The sequence below is a fragment of the Paroedura picta genome, chromosome 1 (genome assembly GCF_049243985.1).
Source record: "Paroedura picta isolate Pp20150507F chromosome 1, Ppicta_v3.0, whole genome shotgun sequence".
NCBI classification, from domain to species: domain Eukaryota; kingdom Metazoa; phylum Chordata; class Lepidosauria; order Squamata; family Gekkonidae; genus Paroedura; species Paroedura picta.
Window position 1 is genome coordinate 129,073,428 of NC_135369.1, and position 19,142 is coordinate 129,092,569.

Consider the following 19,142-nt stretch of genomic DNA (forward strand, 5'->3'; position numbering starts at 1 on the left):
TAGAAGAAAATGAAAGAAAGAAGAGTTGGTTTTTATATTACCCGAAGTAGTCTCAAAGTCGGGGTTGTTTCCCCATCCCTTCATATGCAACCAGCTGGATGGCCTTGAGTTACTCATGGTCCTGTTAGAGCTGTTATCACAGAACAGTTCAGTCAGAGCTCTTTCAGCCTCTCCTATCTCATAGGGTGCCTGTTGTGGGGAGAGGAAGGGAAGGCGATTGTAAGCCACTGAGACTTGTGTAGTGAAAAGTGGGGTATAAAAACCAACTCTTCTTCATCATTATCCAGGGCCCTGCATCTACTAATACTGCCTGGAGCCTTTTGTGCTTCTTGCTGTCATAAGAACATAGGAAAGCCATGTTGGGTCATGCCAGTGGCCCATCTAGTCCAGCTGCACTTTGTGCTACATGGTGGCCAAACCCAGATGCCACCAGAAGGTTCACCAGCCCTCCCACTTTTGCCCCCCAAGCCCCAAGAATACAGTGCATCACTGCCCCAGGCATAGCCACCTGTGCTCCATTTGTGTCTCCAGTTCCCTCTTGAAGCTGTCTGTACTTGTAAGCCACCATTCACACAGTGAATTCTATATGTTAATTACTCTTTGGGTGAAGTACTTCCTTTTATCTGTTCTAAATCTACTATCCATTCATTTCATTGAGTGTCACGAGTTCCTGTATTGTCAGAAAGGGATCAAAGTACTTATCTTCTTTATCCCATGGATAATTTTGCAAACCACTATCATGTCACCCCCTCAGTCATCATTTCTCCAAGCTAAAAACCCTAACCTCTTTAATATTTCCTTTTAGAGAAGGCGTTCTGTCCCCTTTATTATTTTAGTAGTCCTTTCCTCTACCTTTTCCAGTGCTATAGTATATTTTTGGAGGTGTTGTGACCAGAACTGTACACAGTATTCCAAATGAGGCTGCACCATAGATTTGTACAGGGGCATTATAATACTGGCTGATTTGGTTTCAGTCTTCTTCCTAATAATCCCCAGCACAGCATTTTCCTTTTATTGCAATTGTACACTGAATCAACATTTTTAGTGAGCTATCAACTACAACTACAGATGTTATTGAGTGTCTTTAATACGTCCCACTGTTTTTTTGTGGTACTATTATTTGTTTAATGCCTGTTCCAGTATGTTTCAGAGGCATTTTAGCCTGGAAAAAGTTAATAAAAACATGAGAGTTCCAGTTTTTCTTTTCTAAAACATTGTCTTTGAATGTCTGTAATGCATTCCCTTATTTTTTTTTTTTTTATGGTACTCTTGCTTGTTTAATGCCTGTTCTGGTGTTTTCCAGTGGCATTTTGGCCCGGAATGGGTTAATAATGGGGTGAGAGTTCTACTTTTTCATTTCTAAAATATTGTTCTTGAGTAATGCGTCCTGCTGTTTTTTTGTGGTACTCTTGTTTGTTTAATGCCTGTTCCGCCCCTGTCCTGTGTATTCCTGAGGCTTTGGGGCCTGGTAAAGGTTAATAAAGGTGCAAGATTTCTGCCTTTTCATTTCTAAAATATTGTTCCCAAGTGCCTGTGATGCATCCCACAGTTTTTGTGTGAGTCCTGTTTGTTTAGTGCATGTTCCAGGCCATTCCGGCTGTTCCTCAGTCCCATTTTTCAGCCTCCTCCTCCGGAGGCTGACGCCCAGTGACAACGCATGGTCTGTCGCCCATTTCTCCCTGCGGGCAGGAGCGCTGGGCTTGCTGGCAAGCCTGAAGAAAGGGAAGGAGCCCCGTCGGAGCCCGCCGTTCTGGAGGGCGTTTCGGAGCTGCCACCTGGAGCGTGGGGGCGGAGTCGCCGCCGCTGGCAGCGGGGAAGGGAGGCGCTCTGCCTCGCGGGGCCGCGGACTGGCTGCCTCGGGGAAACGAGCGACGAGAAGGGAAGCGGTCAGGCGATGCGGAGATGGGCAAAGTGTTGCAGTCCGCCCAGCCCCGCAGGAGAGTGACTCAGGCGGCATTGGCACAGCCTCTCTGACGCCCGCGTTCTTCGGACGAAGGTAGGAGAAGCATCCTGAGGAACGGCTGGGAGTGACTTTCGATGTCTGCGTAGAGCCGTAGCACAGAGTTTTTGAAGTTACCGGCGGGAAGGTTATTTTCAACATATTCCTTCCCTCCGAAAACTCAGCGGTTCCGCTCGGTAGAGACAATTCCCTTTGCTTTCTGATCTAATACTTGCACAACCCTCTGTTAGGGAAAGGGAGCATATCTAACAGGACTCTCATACTCTGTTATTATGGACCAATAAAATGAAGGTGGGTCGAGATGAGGCAATGGGGGGGGGGGGGTTGCACGATGTTAAGCTACCTGTTTCTCCAGCTGTGGGCCTGCTGTGTGTGTGTTCATGTGAACCTAGAACGTTCCATTTGAGTTGTCCGTTCCATTTGAGCTGCCTTCCCCCCAATTTTAGTAAATAAATATCCACATACCAATACTAATTTTATCAGGTTTTGGCTGTAACCCACAATCTAAAATATCAGAATAAGGGCAGCCACACAGTAGAAAGTGAGTATCAAATTGCAGCCACTAGTAAGTATGCAGATTTTAAAACTGATGCTTCATTTTAAGCTTCATCTCCATAAAGCGATTTTTTTCCTTTCATATTGCTGTAAAATTTACATGTGGCATACCTGATATGTGAAAGAAGCCAGGAGAACTTTCCTTAGCTTGTGTACAAACAGACTTTTTCCCCAAATGCCATTCCTTAAAATGAGTGTCAGGGTCACTTTGAAGGAACACACTCGCTTTTAAAGCACTGTTCAAGCACATACTGGTGTGTGTGTATGGGGGGTGGGTAGAAATGGGAATGTTTTCTGGACATTCTAGCCAATCCACAAGCCATTTCAGGCAGAAGAAGCATCCCTTGGTTGTTACCTAGTGGAAATCATAGCAAGGCTGAAGTTTTCATGTCCTGAAAAGCTTTCACTTTCTGGCATTCCAAGATGTTATGGCAACTTAAGGTTGTCCTACAGAGAAAAGTGGTCACAATGCTCTGTGGTAGACTGGATGTCTTATGCTTTCTGGTTAATTAATTTTCATATTCTGTAATCTGCCTGGAGTTTCTGTAAGAAGGGCAGCCTATAAACGGAGTACATAAAGAAATGAGGAGTGATGGAAAGCAGAGGGTCAAATCTTTCAATTACTGACAATGGAGCACAGGGCTGGAGGGAGCAGGTCCTAAGCTCTCTCTCCCTTAGCCCCCCTGTGTCCTATTTAAACATATTTCTTCCAGCACAGTTCACATCTAAATAAGGAGGAAATGAAATGGTGAAGAGAATTATCTCCTCCAGCTCCTGAGTAGGGCAGCATTGAGCAGCTGGCAGGTGACAGGAGGATGACAGTAGATTCCCTCAACGTTGATGTTGCCTGATGTTATTACAGTGGGCCATGTAGTCTTCCTGAAAGAAAATGGCTAGACATTGAAAACGTAAAAGCCCTGCTTGACTGCTTCCACGTTCCAGATGACTCTAAAAGAGTGATTTGTCCAAGGAGAACTAGCAAAGATGAATCAAGAAGAAGATGCTCCAACACCATCAATATTGAAATTGCCAATTGAAGCATATTTTGGTAAAGCTCAACAGAAAAGGCTGACTTGTCTCCAGTACAAAGACTTAATATCAAAGACCGGCAAGTTTAAGGATATGCAAACAATAAAGAAAGGAGTAGAAATTCAATGGTTAGAGTATAACCAATTATTATCTAGATTCAAAGCAGAGTTTCAGCAACCGTTAAATTTAGAGGCTCCAATACCAGAATTTGAGAACTGAAGATTCACTCCCGCAAGATGAACCTGACCTGGGGGATCAATTTGCGGAAAATCGCAGAGCTGATGCCGGGGGCTTCTGGTGCCGAGGTCAAGGGAGTATGCACGGAGGCAGGAATGTATGCCCTGCGGGAAAGGAGGGTACACGTCACACAAGAAGACTTTGAAATGGCCGTTGCAAAGGTGATGCAAAAGGACAGCGAGAAGAACATGTCCATCAAGAAACTCTGGAAGTAAAAGTTCATCTGGGTGGCATCTGCTCTTTCTCTCACGCATGGGGAGGGAGAGGGCATGTTTCGCTGTTCATTCTTCGCTCCGTTTTTTTTCCGATAATAAAAGATGAGCGTTAAAACAAAAAAGAAGAAGAGTTGGTTCTTATATGCCACTTTTCTCTACCCAAAGGAGTCTAAAAATGGCTTACAATCGCCTTCCCTTTCCTCTTCCCACAACAAACACCCTGTGGGGTAGGTGAGGCTGAGAGAGCCCTGATATTCCTGCTCAGAGGAGTTTTCTCAGTACTGTGGCGAGTCCAAGTCACCCAGCTGGTTGCATGTAGGGGAGTGCAGATTCAAACCCGGAACGCCAGATAAGAAGTCCGCATTCCTAATCACTACACCAAGCTGGCTCTCAAGCCAAAGGGTTCCTCTGCAATACCACTTGTCATTATAAAGCTACTGAAAAATCTATTTGAGATTTTTACCCACACACAGAATTATTTTTCCAAAGAAGTCACAGCTTCCAATCCAGAACTATTTTTCCCATGATTTCCTGGGAAAGGCAGATGAGGTATACTGTGTTAGATTTGCTCAAATTCTTCTAAATGAGATACTCAAAACTTGAAACAACTTTGGGATGAGATCCCTTGTCCATTGCTAGCTGTAATTGCAGGTTTTCAGTGCCTAGAAGCACTATCCTCCAATAATAGGGGTGACATTGCTGTTCTGAGTTAATATTGACAGATTTGAGACTGCTTTAGTTGTGTTCCCAATATCCTTTATTGAAACACAACTATTACTGACTAAATTACAAGAATCTATAATCACTTATGTTTTGGGGGAGGGAGCGAGCTCATCAGCGTATAATGCCATGCAGTCCACCTCCAAAAGGGCTGTTTTCTTCAGGGGAATTGATCTGTGATCTGAAAATCAGTTGCAACTCTAGGAAATCTCCAGACCTACCTGGAGGTTTGCAGCCCTATTTGGCATGTTTCATGGCCTTATCAGGCCAGCAGAAGCATCCTCCATAATCTTTTTAGTCAAGACTAGTAACTATTCCCCTATATTCCTGGTTTATGTCCATGATATCCATTTTTATAGCCTTAGATATTTCCCAGAAGAGAGTTTAAAGTCTGCTCATCCATAAACACACTTGTCTACGTGTTTTATTCTGAAATCATTCCTAATTAGTTTCTGATAATGTGCTTGATGAATACAGTATTGGAATAATCAATATATTTAGGGTTTTTTATTGTTCCAGATTGAAGAACCTTTGTGAAGAATGGAGCCAATCCAGTATTCTTGTTGGAATGGTACCTTTAACCCACCTAACATTTCTAGCAGTGGAGAACATTACTATCAAGCAGTGGGTGCAGCAGAGACCATCATCCTGCCTTCTCTAACGGGGGTTATCTGTTCAACAGGACTAGTAGGCAACATCATTGTTATGCTCACTATAATCAGGTATGGCAAAAAACAGGAGACCATCCCAGAATCACCTTGTGTGGTTGGAAACTTGGAATCCCTTAGTAAAAAGAAATCTCTTGGTACTGAAAGAAAAGTAGGAAGCAGTAATCCTCAAGGGACAGACATCTGTTTCACCGAAGGCTGCTCTGCCAGCGACAGGGATCCTTTAATGCAAGGGTAGTCAACCTGTGGTCCTCCAGATGTCCATGGACTACAATTCCCATGAGCCCCTGCCAGCATTTGCTGGCAGGGGGTCATGGAAATTGTAGTCCATGAACATCTGGAGGACCACAGGTTGACTACCCCTGCTCTAACGGATTTAGATGCTAATGAAAATGCATAGAGGCAGATACCTATTTTACATGAATGTGGCTGAATCAAAAACTGATAAGACTTGTGCATTTTGTTATTAATTAAAATAATTATGAAAAGGGGATACTACACAATAATTATAATGTATTATAATATGAATACAAAATAAATTCCCCATCTTTGCAGCCTATAACAAAAAAACAAACAAAACATTATTAGCTTTATTCTGGTTCCTTTCATTACTGCAGTCTTTGCCTCTATTTGGTTTCACTTTTACAAGATATACACAATTTTCTGGGAGATAGATTCAAGATTGGTAGGCATCTTTGATACAGAAATTACAGCTGGTCCAGAATGCAGTGGCTGGGGTCCTCACAGTGACACCATGGCGATCCCACATCTGGCCTATTTTCTAGCAATTGCACTAGTTACCAGTCGAATTCCAGATCATGGTTAAGGTTTTGGTAATTACCTTCAAGGCCATATGAGGTCCAGTGTACCCGAGGGACCACCTCTCTGCTTACAACCGTCAAAGAGCTTTGTGTTCTGCCATCTCCAACCAGCTAGTGATCCCTAGCCCGAAGGGAGTCAGCTTGACCTCAACCAGGGCCAGAGCATTCTCTGTCTTGACCTGACCTGGTGGAACAAGCTCCCAGAGGAGATCAGGGCCCTAACATAAATAAAACAGTTCCGCAGGGCCTATAAAAAGGAGCTCCTCCACCAGGCATTTTGTCGAGGTTGATCAAAGCTAAACAACACCTACTGGACTCCCAAACATCCCTCCCTTGAAACTATATGCTTGAACTGACTGACCATGGGCATGTTAATTTGCTAACTCAGTTAGAATGTTATTTCCTCTGTTTATTGTTAGTATTATTACTATTGCCCTTCATTTAGAATCATAGAATCATAGAGGTGGAAGGGGCCACACAGGCCATCTAGTCCAACCCCCTGCTCAACGCAGGATCAGCCCAAAGCATCCTAAAGCATCCAAGAAAAGTATGTATCCAGCCTTTGTTTGAAGACTGCCAGTGAGGGGGAGCTCACCACCTCCTTGGGCAGCCTATTCCACTGCTGAACTACTCTTGACTGTGAAATTTTTTTTCCTGATATCTAGCCTATATCTTTGTACTTGCAGTTTAAACCCATTACTGCGCGTCCTTTCCTCTGCAACCAACAGAAACAACATCCTGCCCTCCTCTAAGTGACAACCTTTTATATACTTAAAGAGGGCTATCATGTCAACTCTCAACCTCCTTTTCTCTAGGCTGAACATCCCCAAGTCCCTCAACCTATCTTCATAGGGCTTGGTCCCTTGGCCCCAGATCATCCTCATCGCTCTCCTCTGTACCCTTTCAATTTTATCCACGTCCTTCTTGAAGTGAGGCCTCCAGAACTGCACACAGTTCTCCAGGTGTAGTCACTGAATCACACAGTGACTCAGTCACTCAGTGACTGATATAGTCACTGAGTTTTGACGTATTGTTCTTATTTTTGCTCCATGTGAACTACCCTGAACCTTAGGGGAGGGCAGTATATAAATGGAATGGCTGAATGGATGGATGAATGAATGAATGGCCAGCTGGCCTATAGAAGTAAAAAAAAAAAAGTGCAAGAGTCTAGAAGCACAAATACTAACAGATTTCCTGGCAAGGTATCCTGCCACAAATTTTGTTAGTCTTTAGAGTCTTATAGGATTCCATTTTTCCAGTACGAACAGTGAGAACCTAATGTTCCTTAGGGGGAAAGGGCTTTGTGCTTTCTTGATTGACTGAAAGCTGTAGCCACTAGAATTATCTGCACCTGTGAGGTATTCTAGTCCTGAAGGTTATGGAGTTGGACTTTTCCTTCTTCACTTTTCCCAATACCTGCTCTACTGTACTAAGTTTCACTCTTGTAGTCTGGCCTCCTCTCCTTACCTGCTTTTCCAAACTTTATCCCTTACCCAAGCAGATTTCCTACCTGTCCCTGATGCTTTACCTTTCTTGTGCTATCAGATGCCCTTGCCTTATCAGTCTGCCTCTTCCTTGTGCTAATATTTTACAAATTAAGTGATTGCAGTGCTGTTTGTGTTACCTCTTCCTTCCTTATGCTCTCCTCAGCCTGTTAGGTGTGGCCTCCCAGGACAAATGATTCTCAATGACACCTGGCTGGGTCATGCTGTCTTGGGGTTAATGCTGGCACCTGGAGCTCTTAAACTTTCTTTCATTTAGTCCTTTAGTCCTTTATTGGAAAAATTGCACCAGTTCTTAATAGAGATTGGAAAGCTGCAAAGAGCAAGAAGAATCACCTGAATAGTACTGCAGTGACTATCTGTATTTTTATTAAGCATAATCTGCCCGAAACTGAATCACTCTTAGCTCTTCTCATTTTACTTCAGTGGGAAAATTAAGTATATCCCGAATCCTACTTTCTTCTACTAAAATAAGTGTGATATTAAAGTGCTTTTGTTCTGCTGATTCAAACCTTGTGGATGTAAGTCTTTGTCACCTGGGACATTTGTTCAATCCTGGTTCAACTGCTTTGAAATCAGTAACAACTGTTGATTAGATGTAGCATTCGTTTTCACAGGGATTTTGTTGCCTTTTAGAAGTCCTGCAATATATTCTACCTCATTCTGATCTTTCACAATACCTCAGAAGCTCATTGGGGAGTTGAGGAAAAAGTGAATGTCTTCTTTCCTGCAAGAGCTGTTGATCCAAAGCTTTTGGGAGGTTGTTAAATTGTGGCAGCTAAATCAGCCATTGGACAGGGATTTTCTGGAGATCTGCAGGGGTTTCCCTCCCAAAGTAAACAAGGCTACAGGCTATTTGTTTGCAAAACCCAAGAGGACAGAACAATTGCATGCGAAACCCTTTCTCCAAATGTTGCCATCATCAGTGCCAGCAAGATAATGGCTTTGTGTAGTGGGATTTTCAACAGATTTTCCATTCAGAAAGAGAGAAGAGAATTCATTATGTACAAGAAGTTCATAAAACAACTAGCTACTTCTGGTTATTTCCTCAAGCAATAATTTGTTTTTGCTAATACACTTGCTTTGTGACTATTGTTAGAAAGGGCTGAGGAGTGTGTCATAATGATACAGATGGTGTCTTCACACCGCAGGCTCTTCAGCCAAGCATATGCATGAGCTATCAATTATAAAAGCCTGTTTAGCTATAGCAATACACTGATTTTTTCATCTATATACCTAAAGCAGAATCCTAATTTTGGCACATACCAGTCTCCCGTTACTCACCTGCTATTGAAAATTGTGGGAACCCCTTTTTAAAAATATTTAAAGTATTTATATGATACTTCATCAGAAAAGTTACTTGAGGCAGCTTATGACACAATAGGCAAAACATTGATATTTTAAACATATTCAAAATACTTACCAACTTAGTAACCAAAACCATTACAAACCTGTAAATGCCAACAGCACAGACTTAATAAAGCAACGCAGAAAGTGTGCCAGACCAATATAAAAAAAGTGAGATGAGAGTTATGGATACCATATAAGAATTAAAATTGTTCAACTAGAAGGTGAGATAAAATATCAGCTTAAACTCTGTATTAAAAAATTTAGTGTGTTCCAACATAGGTTCTTCAAGGATCGCTGACTTGTTGTGGCAAGGGGGCTTGCGTAGCTCAGTGAAGCTATGAGCTATGCCGTGCAGGGCCACCCAAGACGGACATGTCATAGCTGAGAGTTCTAACAAAAGGTGATCCACTGGAGAAGGAAATGGCAAACCACTCCAGTATCTTTGCCATGAAAACCCAATGGACAAGTTCAAAAGGCAAAATGATATGACACCAGAAGATAAGCCCCTCAGGTTGGAAGGTGTCCAATATGCTACTGGGAATGAGCAGACAGCTAGTACGAGTAGCGCCAGAATGAATGAAGCGACTGGGCCAAAGCCGAAAGGACGCTCAGTTGTGGAAGTAACTGGTGGCAAAAAGACAGTCCGATGCTGTAAAGATTTTTATTCCATAGGAACCTGGAACGTCAGATCCATGAATCAGGGCAAGCTGGACGTGGTTAAACAAGAGATGACAAGACTGAACATCGACATTTTAGGAATCAGTGAACTAAAATGGACAGGAATGGGTGAATTTAATTCAGATGACCATCAGGTACACTACTGTGGACACGAATCTCGTAGAAGAAATGGAGTAGCCTTCATAATCAATAAGAGAGTAGGAAAAGCAGTCTTGGGATACAGTCCCGAAAATGACAGAATGATCTCAGTTCGAATCCAAGGCAAACCATTCAACATCACAGTAATCCAGGTCTATGCTCCAACCACTGCTGTTGAAGAGGATGAAGTTGACCAGTTCTATGACCAGAAGCCCTACAACGCCTTCTGGAAGCAACGCCAAAAAATGATGTGCTTATCATCATGGGGGATTGGAATGCTAAAGCAGGAAGCCAAAAAATAACCGGGATAACAGGCAAGTTTGGCCTTGGAGTACAAAATGAAGCAGGGGACAGGCTGGTAGAATTTTGTCAAGAGAATACAATGGTCATAGCAAACACTCTTTTTCAACAACCCAAGAGACAACTCTATACATGGACATCACCAGATGGTCAACACAGAAATCAGATTGACTATGTGCTCTGCAGCCAAAGATGAAGTTCTATACAGTCAGTAAAAACAAGACAAGGAGCTGATTGTGGTTCAGATCATCAGCTTTTTGTTGCAAAATTTAGGCTTAAATTGAAGAAAGTAGGGGAAAGCACTAGGCCACTCAGGTATGAACTAAATAATATCCCCAACGAATATACAGTAGAGGTGACAAATAGATTTAAGGAATTAGATCTGATAGAGTAACTGAAGCAGTAGGTGCAAACTTAAATGGACTCCGGGGAATGGTAGAGGACAGGAAGGCCTGGAGGATCATTCTCCATGGGGTCGCGATGGGTCGTACACGACTTTGCACCTAACAACAACAAGATAGGTTCTGGAAAAGTAGCACTGTTGATACACAGCAGAGAGATTGAACAGCTTTTCTTTTAGCTAAAATGATATCCTGTCATTTCTAGAAACACTACCCAAGATTCTCTTTGTTGCAAAAAAAAAGTCTTGAAAGATTATTCATAATGATTTATTATGCTTCATAAAAACTATAGCAATATTATCAGGGACGTGATTTTAAACGACATTTTCATAAGCAGTAGAATGGTGGACCTCTGGTATACATACCTGGCCCATAGGATCATTCAGTTGTTCATAACAAAACCTTAAATTACCGTAGTAAAATTACTGCCTCTGCCAGTTTGTCCCCCAGAGAACAATTTGTTCATCTAGTGGAAATTTATTGATAGTCCTTGGCCCTAAAGACATTATCCGGGCCTCAACTAGAGTCAGGGTCTTTTCAGCCCTGGCTCCAGCCTGTCGAAATGAGGTAGCAGCTGAAACCAGAGTCCTGATCAGACTATTACAGTTCCTCTGGACCTGTGAGACAGCACTCTTTCACCAGGCCTATGGTTGAGGACAGTGTGACTTAATAGGGGCCTGCCTCTGCTCCTATCAGGTCTTCCTCACCCCACCCCCTTTTTCCATGCCACTGATTCACATATCTGCCATAGTCAAAAGGCAGGAAATATTAATGATAGGGGATATAGGGAAGTAGCTAGTTAGTTAAATTAGTTAAATAATTGGTGTTTGAGAGTTTTTAAAATTAATTTTACCTTAATAAATTATGCTGTAAACCACCTCATGTCCATTTTTGGAGAAAGATGGCCAAATATCTAATAATAATAAGAGCAAATTTCATGAAGATCAGAATTGTTTTTAATAATTACCAGACAAGTGTCACTGAACTCTCACAAGTAGGACATTTAAGATAATGTTCCCTTGATCTTTCAGCATTTCTTCAGAGGTACACTGCCCTTTATCCCAGGGATATTTTATTTACCTGCAATGCCTAAATAGCTGTTGATTGACCTGTACCCTGTTTACTTATCTAATACCTTTTCAAAGCCATCTAAGCCAGGAACCATCATCATGTCTTGTGACAGGGAATTCTATAAATATGTCAGTCCAGAACCTATTGCTAAGCAGCTTAACTTCAGTAGTCATTCAGAATATAAAACCAACAATTTGACTTAAAATGTAGGTTTGGATCTAGGTCTGTGCATTTGGTTTGCCCATTTGGTTTGCCAAACACAGGTTAGATAATTTGTTTTGGCCATCTGTTTAGCTGACCCAAATAAAAACTAGACATTTCCAGCTTTTATTCAGTGATATTCAGCTATACGGATCAGCTGTCCATTTTGCCCCCTTCCTCCTTGCAGGAGGGAGCAAAAGGGATCACTGAAATGGCTGCCAGCCCTTTAAACTTTACAGCTTGACAGTTCTGCCTGACAGCTGTGAGGTTTAAAGCAGGGCAGTCAACCTTTTGCTGGCAGGTGCTCATGGGAATTGTAAATCCATGGACATCTGGAAGACCACAGGTTGACTACCCCTGGTTTAAAGGACTGGCAGCCATTTAAAACCTCTGTTTTGATTCCCCCCCTTCCAAATGGAAAGAGGTGAAACAGAGGGTTTTAAATGGCTGGCAGCCATTCAGTCTCACAGCAGAAATGTGTGTATGCCCCATTGTAAAGCTGTCATTGCTGTAAGCAATTTCAGCAGTCAAGTTCACTCCTTCCTGCTTTGGGTTGGGCTGCCTCCCTTTGCAGCTCTGTTTAAACTGAGCTGTAAGGGTGGCTCCCCTTACAGCCCAGGATAGGCCACAGAGGCAGGGACCTCTCAGCTCCTGAGCCGCAGCTGATCCTGGCTTTTTAAATTATATCTTTTTTTCCTTCTCATATCTATTAGACTTGTAAAATTCAGGATTTCCAAGAACTCCTGGATCTGAGTACCATATCTTGGGGTTTTCCAGGAATACCGATATTTTGGGGGGTCCAGTAGACCCTAACCAGAGATAATCAATTGGGGGGGTACACCCCTATTTGAATCCTATGAACCATTAATGCAGTGATATTTATGGACACATATTTTTCCTTCTTAGAGTAGTCCACTGAAATCTCAAAAAAATGGATGCCGGAAGACCTAGGAGCCTTATGAAAAAGTGCCACATGACAAGAGGGTCTGCATGTAAAGGAGAATTGACTCACTCTTCCTTGGCAATTTTGTTCAGTTCTCTCTTTTCATTGTATCATGAAACTCCTCTGATTCCTGCCCTACCACCATCAAATCCACATTTCAGAGATCTCAGGATGCTGGGGAAAGTTGGGAAAGATCCATATCTGTAAGTGTGTTCTCCCTATGGTTCATAGATCCAAATTATAGGTGCTCCTGAAGAATAAATATATGTGACCTAATGCAGTGCATGTGTATGTACATCAGAGTGGGTTTCATTTGTCAATTACATTAGCTTTCCCTTACATCTAGTTATGAGTATACTTAAATACCCTGATAAGAGTATAGACATGTTCTCCAGAATATTTTATGAGTTCAAAGTCAGTGCTATGTTAGAGTACTGATAGTGGAACTATTACCATTATTGATTGTTGGTTATTCTGTTTCTCCTGCTTATTTCAGATCAAGAAAGAAAACCATTCCAGATATTTATATCTGCAATCTGGCTGTGGCTGATCTAGTTCACATCATTGGCATGCCTTTCCTGATCCATCAGTGGGCACGAGGAGGAGAATGGGTGTTTGGCAATCCCCTCTGCACCATCATTACATCATTGGACACATGCAACCAGTTTGCATGCAGTGCAATTATGACAGTCATGAGTTTGGACAGGTACAGCAATAAATTTAAATATGTGACAACAGTAGACCATAGAATGAAAAGGAAGCATTGTGGGTCAATTGCCAGGGAGCCAGAGAATGTAAAGGAAAAAAAGAGCCCAAATTTAGGATAGCTGTAACAAAAGACAGGTACAGTTGGTCCCAGAGTATAAGACCATAAGGAATAGACCTTGTGCAGGAATAGAGAACTTTCCCTAAATGCTCAGTGCAGTTGCATTCATCAAAACATTTAGCTGCCACCATGTTGAGCAACCAAAGACAGCCTAATTTGTCAAACACGTAAAAATACAATGTTAGACTGACACCTTCTTACTCGTGCATGTTGTGGTAATAATTTTGAAAGAAATAGCCTTCTTTGTGTAAGATGTCATAAAAAACAATTTAATGTGTCCTGAAAAACAGCCTTAAGTTTAATGCTGGAATTCATTTTATCTGTTTTAAGATTGACTTGATAAAATGATAACTGCTTGCCAACTAATCATAACTTAGTTGAAATGGCACAGCACAAATCTTCAGCAATCCCCCCACCATATCTAAATTTCAAAATAGCACAAATTTTAAGGTTACTGTTGGAAGTGGTGACTGTCTGGACCATCTTAAAAGGGTGTGTTCTATAAACCTTGTGATTATAGTGACCAATAACATTACTGGTGTCTTGTCTGCTTTAACAGGTACTTAGCTCTTGTCCAGCCATTTCGCCTCACTAGTTTGAGAACTAGATCAAAGACAATTCAAATCAATTTATGCCTCTGGATAGTTTCACTCATTCTTGTGTTTCCTGTATGGACATACTCTAAAGTCATTTTATTCAAAGATGGTTTAGAGAGTTGTGCTTTTGACCTTACCTCACCTGAAGAGGTACTTTGGTAAGCCATTCTCCTTTCTCCTTTGATCTTTTGCATCAGTTGTCCTATAGATTGTCTGAGTATGACTCTAGATATTACAGTTTTTGATATGAATCTAAGAATCTAAACATGTAATATACAAATGGTACAAACATATTCTTAAAAACATAAGACCTATTTCCTCACAGGAATTTCCCCTGGGTACAGCATGCCCCCTGCCTCCGCTTCACTGGAGCTGTCCATACAATGCTGCCACTCAAATTCTAACCACTTTAGATTCAGGGTTATCAATACAATAGTTAGATGGACAGTTCACACGATCATGGCGCTGCCAGTTTGATGTACTGGTTGTGCATGTCCCTAGTGAACAAAAGCATAACAGCAACTAGTTGTCTTTTTGCATGTGCATACACTAAAGAGTTCTGGTCAGGGCCTTTTACCAGTGAGGTAATAACTCTGACTTACCCATTTCCTGCCACCTGATTTGAAGTCATATTTGCTATCCATATAATTATTCATGGACTCCGGGGAATGGTAGAAGACAGGAAGACCTCGAGGATCATTGTCCATGGAGTCACAATGGGTCGGACACAACTTTGCAACCAACAACAACAACAACTAATCATTCATGCTCCCTGCATTTTGTCTTACAGGTACACTCTTTATCTGACTATGGCAACTTTCTTTTTCCCATTGCCGCTGATACTGGTTTGCTACTTTTTGATTTTATGCTATACATGGGAACTATACCAACAAAATGAAAAATCAGGATGGTAAAGTATCCTTATTTCATAACTCAGATATGTTACTGAGGGAGGGGGGAGGGAAATTACTTCTTTGCAGTGAACTAAGTTTACCAGGTTCTGGAAGTCCATGTTTTTTGTTCGTTTTTGTGCCACATTTCTAGATACCAATTCATGATTATCTTGTCAATGGGCCTATTTGTGGTTCAGGTTTATAGTTTGAAATGTATCCTATGTAACTTTCATAGAGAACTGATATCTCCATACGTTGAAAAGGGGCATTCCCACAAAATTATTTGTCTGCACCCCAGGGATAAACTTATCAGTTCTATATTCTTATCATGAAACATCTATAACATTTTTACTTATCTTTTTTTGAGATTGGTTTATTTGAAAGGTAGCAGTCCACATATATTGTAGGTAACAGAATTTTAATTGTTTAAATACAGTGCATTAGTCTTTCAATAGAGATCAATGCAGAATCAGCAATAATTTATGCACCCAAAACTTTGCCTCAAGCTTTTCTTAGTTCCTTCTCCATAAGAAATGAAGTGACTAGGGACCAGAGAGTAGGCCATTTCAATTGTGGCACCATATATATGGATGCTATCTGTGGACTAATCATTGCTTTTAAACTTAAGTGCCATGACAACATGTTCCACTGCAATAGGTTTAAAGTTAGTTCTGCTGTAGCTGAGATTGGATTATTTTATTCCAAAATTATACATCTTTAACGGCTCCTGCGGAGCGGATAAAATAAAGGAGTAAGGGCTAAAGGGGAGGAGATAGGGAGGGCTCTGTCTGGGATAAAAACTCGGAGTGCCCAATCAGGAGCCGCAAAGCGGCTCCTGATTGGGCCCTCCGAGTGTCACTCAGGGCCAAGCAGCCAATGGGGAGCCGCGCAAAGCACGGCTCCCCATTGGCTGCTTGGCCTGGCCTCGCCTAGGCCAGCCGGGGAGTCGCCGGTCAGAGGAAGAAGCCTTCCCCAGCGGTAAGTCCTCTGGCCGGCTTCCCCTCACCCAGGGAGTCTTCTGCCGGGCCCTGGCCCAGCCTCGCCTGCCCCTGGGCCCGGCAGAAGGCCGCAAAGTCCCCTTTCAGTCCACCTACCTGACTCTGTTCCTGCCTTCCTCCCAGCATTCCCTTTATCCTTCCCTTCCTCCCAGCATTCTCTTTGTCCTTCCTTCCTTCCTTCCTTCCTTCCTTCCTTCCTTCCTTCCTTCCTTCCTTCCTTCCTTCCTTCCTCCCTCTCTCCCTCCCATCTGCCTCTTTCTCGCTACCTGTTTCTCTCCCTCTTCTTCTGTCTCTATCTTCCTCCCTTTCTTTCTGTCTTTCTCTCTGTCTCTCCTTCTCCCTTTCTTTCTCCCCATCCCTCCACCCACCCACCATGCTAGAGCCTGCTGGATTTTGCCCAAAGCGGGCTTAATATCTAGTTTTTTGATAATATAACTTCTATCCATATCTATCTATGGTATCTCTATGGTACCATATATCGATCTTTCAGTACGGGTAAATTTGAGGTAACAGTAATTTACTGGCTATTTTCAGACATAATCAAAATAAACATTCACCAAATGTGTGAAGTGATGAGCAACTCCTCCCCTAGGAATGGCCTAGAGAAGCTTAGGTATCATTGTTATCACCTGACATAACCAAAAATATAATGGAGTCTAAACACATCCAAAATCACCAGTGTGGAGATCCTTAGACCTGGGGTAACCTAGGAAAACTACATTTCTTGGCCTATGAATATTGCTGAAGCAGTGTTCTAAATGCAGGTAGCAGAAAGTGGGCAGAGAGACTTTCCTGCCATTGCTTCAGTCATCCCGGCCATCAAATATGTAGGTATGGGAGTTTTGTCTGGGCTCACAATACAATTTCTTGGTCCTAACATACAAATCATGTTGAAGGCAAGCATTTCAAATTCTAAATTTATTGATGATGCATGCTTTCCTTTTAGCTCATGGATATTTAGAATAGACAAATTATAATGCAATTCCCACATGTGCTTGAGAAATCACTTGTCACTGTGGAGCTGATCCAGCAATTGATTATTTATTAACCTCTATTTTTCAATTTCATCCTCCATCCTCCAACTTTCTATGTTAAAAGGCCTCTGGATAATACTTAATTACATGCGTCTTCGTACCTATAACATTCCTGATCCCTTAAGCAGCAGATATTCTCCTCCCCCCTACATTAACATGACATCAGCTAAAACATATTAGACTGAACATACTGTGCAGTAGCAAATATACCCCAATATATGATATCATTCCACAACTGCTTGTAAGACATATGTTCAATTCATAATCTGAATGAGAAGATTATGAACTTGGGTGTCATCACCAGTGCAGTGTATCATATAAACTCTGGGAAATGTTGACTGTTCATCCTGACAGCCTATACTTTTCTTTTTGCCTTTCTCCAGATGCCACATATGTATTTTTTTCTTTCTTGCAGTTATAATACGAACATTCCAAGGCAAAGGGTAATGAAATTAACCAAAATGGTGCTTGTGCTTGTCGGGGTGTTTGTCCTAAGTGCTGCTCCATACCATGTGATACAACTTGTGAATCTTCAGATAGCTCAGCCAACACCAACCTTCTATATCAGCTACTACTTCACCATTTGCCTTAGCTATGCCAGTGGCAGCATTAACCCTTTCCTGTACATAATGCTTAGTGGGAACTTTCAGAAGCGTCTAAGGCAATGCATACATATCAGGACAAAGACGGTAGATCGTGAATTTAACAATATTGAAAATACCCTGACCTGAAATAAAGTTTTTGAAAGGATGGTCATTTTTCCTTTAAATAAATGCGCATCTGTTTTATTGACTCAATTTGCCTCGCTAAAGGCACAGATATTTCCCATGTTGTGATAAGTAAGTTTTATCCAATCTCTACTAGGTTTAATTGATTGGTTTTACTTGTAATTTTAAACTGTGATTTCTGTTGTATTTTCATTTTATTACTGTAAACTACTTTGACAAATAAAGGAGGAAGAAAGGAGATGTTGTCAAATATGCTGGAAAGACAATAATGGCCTTATATACTTTGCAGCCTTGATACCTACTTTGGCAGGTAGAGAAAGCAGGTAAGAGGGAGTGCTTATTAAATTTGCAGACAATACTAAACTGGGAGGGGTAGTAAACACAGCTGAAGACAGAATCAGAATACAGGATGATCCTGACAGGCTGGAAAACTGGGACCAATTCCGCATGAGGAATTTGCCCCTGGACAGCCTTTCATGGCTCATGGGTTTTAGTACTACTTCCACATGATTTCGGCAGCAAGCCGCGGTTGTGCAAGGGCTGACACAGGTTTTCATCAGATTTGCTTCATGATGAATGAAATCACCCAAAAACTTTTTGCCGCTTCTTGTCGCACTTCAAATTAGGGTGCAAACAGGGGCAACCCTGTCTGGAGGGAGAAACACATGACAGTCTTGGTAGCATTCTGCCCTTCCCTCCCCATTTCTGGATTGAAATGTTTTTTTTGATGGCTCAGTCTGCATTTGTGTGGGACTACAAAGCTATATGCCTTCAGTATAAATAAGAATAATCTCTTCATTGTGCATGGTAACTTTGTGCATGGTAACTCTAGGCAGCTAAAACACATTCATGTTTGTGTATTCTGATTGAGAGGTATGAACAGGGAAAGAGGTGGGGCGTGTAATACAGCAGTCCTCTCCCTACTGGCTTGATGTCCATGCTCCTTGTTTTAAATATTTATCATGAACACCCAACACCAGTTACCACAGCCAGCCTATAAAAAATCTACCCAAACGTAAAGAGAGACCATTACACAAAGAATCCTGAAAATAGAGCTAAGGAAATGTTTTATTGTTGTGGCATTTCCCCATAGCAATGTGAATCATAGAATCATAGAATAATAGAGTTGGAAGGTACCTCATGGGTTATCTGGTCCACCACCACCCCCCGCACTATGCAGGACACTCACATCCCTATCACTCATCCATTGTAACCTGCCACCCCCTTAAGCCTTCACAGAATCAGCCTCTCTGTCATATGGTTATCCAGTCTCTGTTT

The 19,142-nt window shown here is 41.9% G+C and overlaps 1 protein-coding gene across 3 annotated transcripts; it reads left to right on the forward strand.

Moving 5' to 3' along the window:
- The first annotated feature begins 1,650 nt into the window (after positions 1-1,650).
- Positions 1,651-18,524, forward strand: MCHR2 (melanin concentrating hormone receptor 2). 3 transcript variants are annotated; one of them, XM_077303478.1, is made up of 6 exons: positions 1,651-1,996; positions 5,236-5,438; positions 13,286-13,495; positions 14,175-14,369; positions 15,002-15,121; positions 17,552-18,524. In XM_077303478.1, exons 2-6 carry the CDS (start codon positions 5,257-5,259, stop codon positions 17,865-17,867), a joined length of 1,023 nt encoding a protein of 340 aa, XP_077159593.1. In that variant the 5' UTR covers positions 1,651-1,996; positions 5,236-5,256; the 3' UTR covers positions 17,868-18,524. The 3 variants fall into 3 exon arrangements, with proteins under 3 accessions (XP_077159593.1, XP_077159586.1, XP_077159596.1); XM_077303471.1 differs by lacking the exon at positions 1,651-1,996 and adding an exon at positions 12,753-12,992 and having other exon boundaries at positions 5,324-5,438; XM_077303481.1 differs by lacking the exons at positions 1,651-1,996; positions 14,175-14,369 and adding an exon at positions 12,753-12,992 and having other exon boundaries at positions 5,324-5,438.
- The last annotated feature ends 618 nt before the right edge of the window (positions 18,525-19,142 follow it).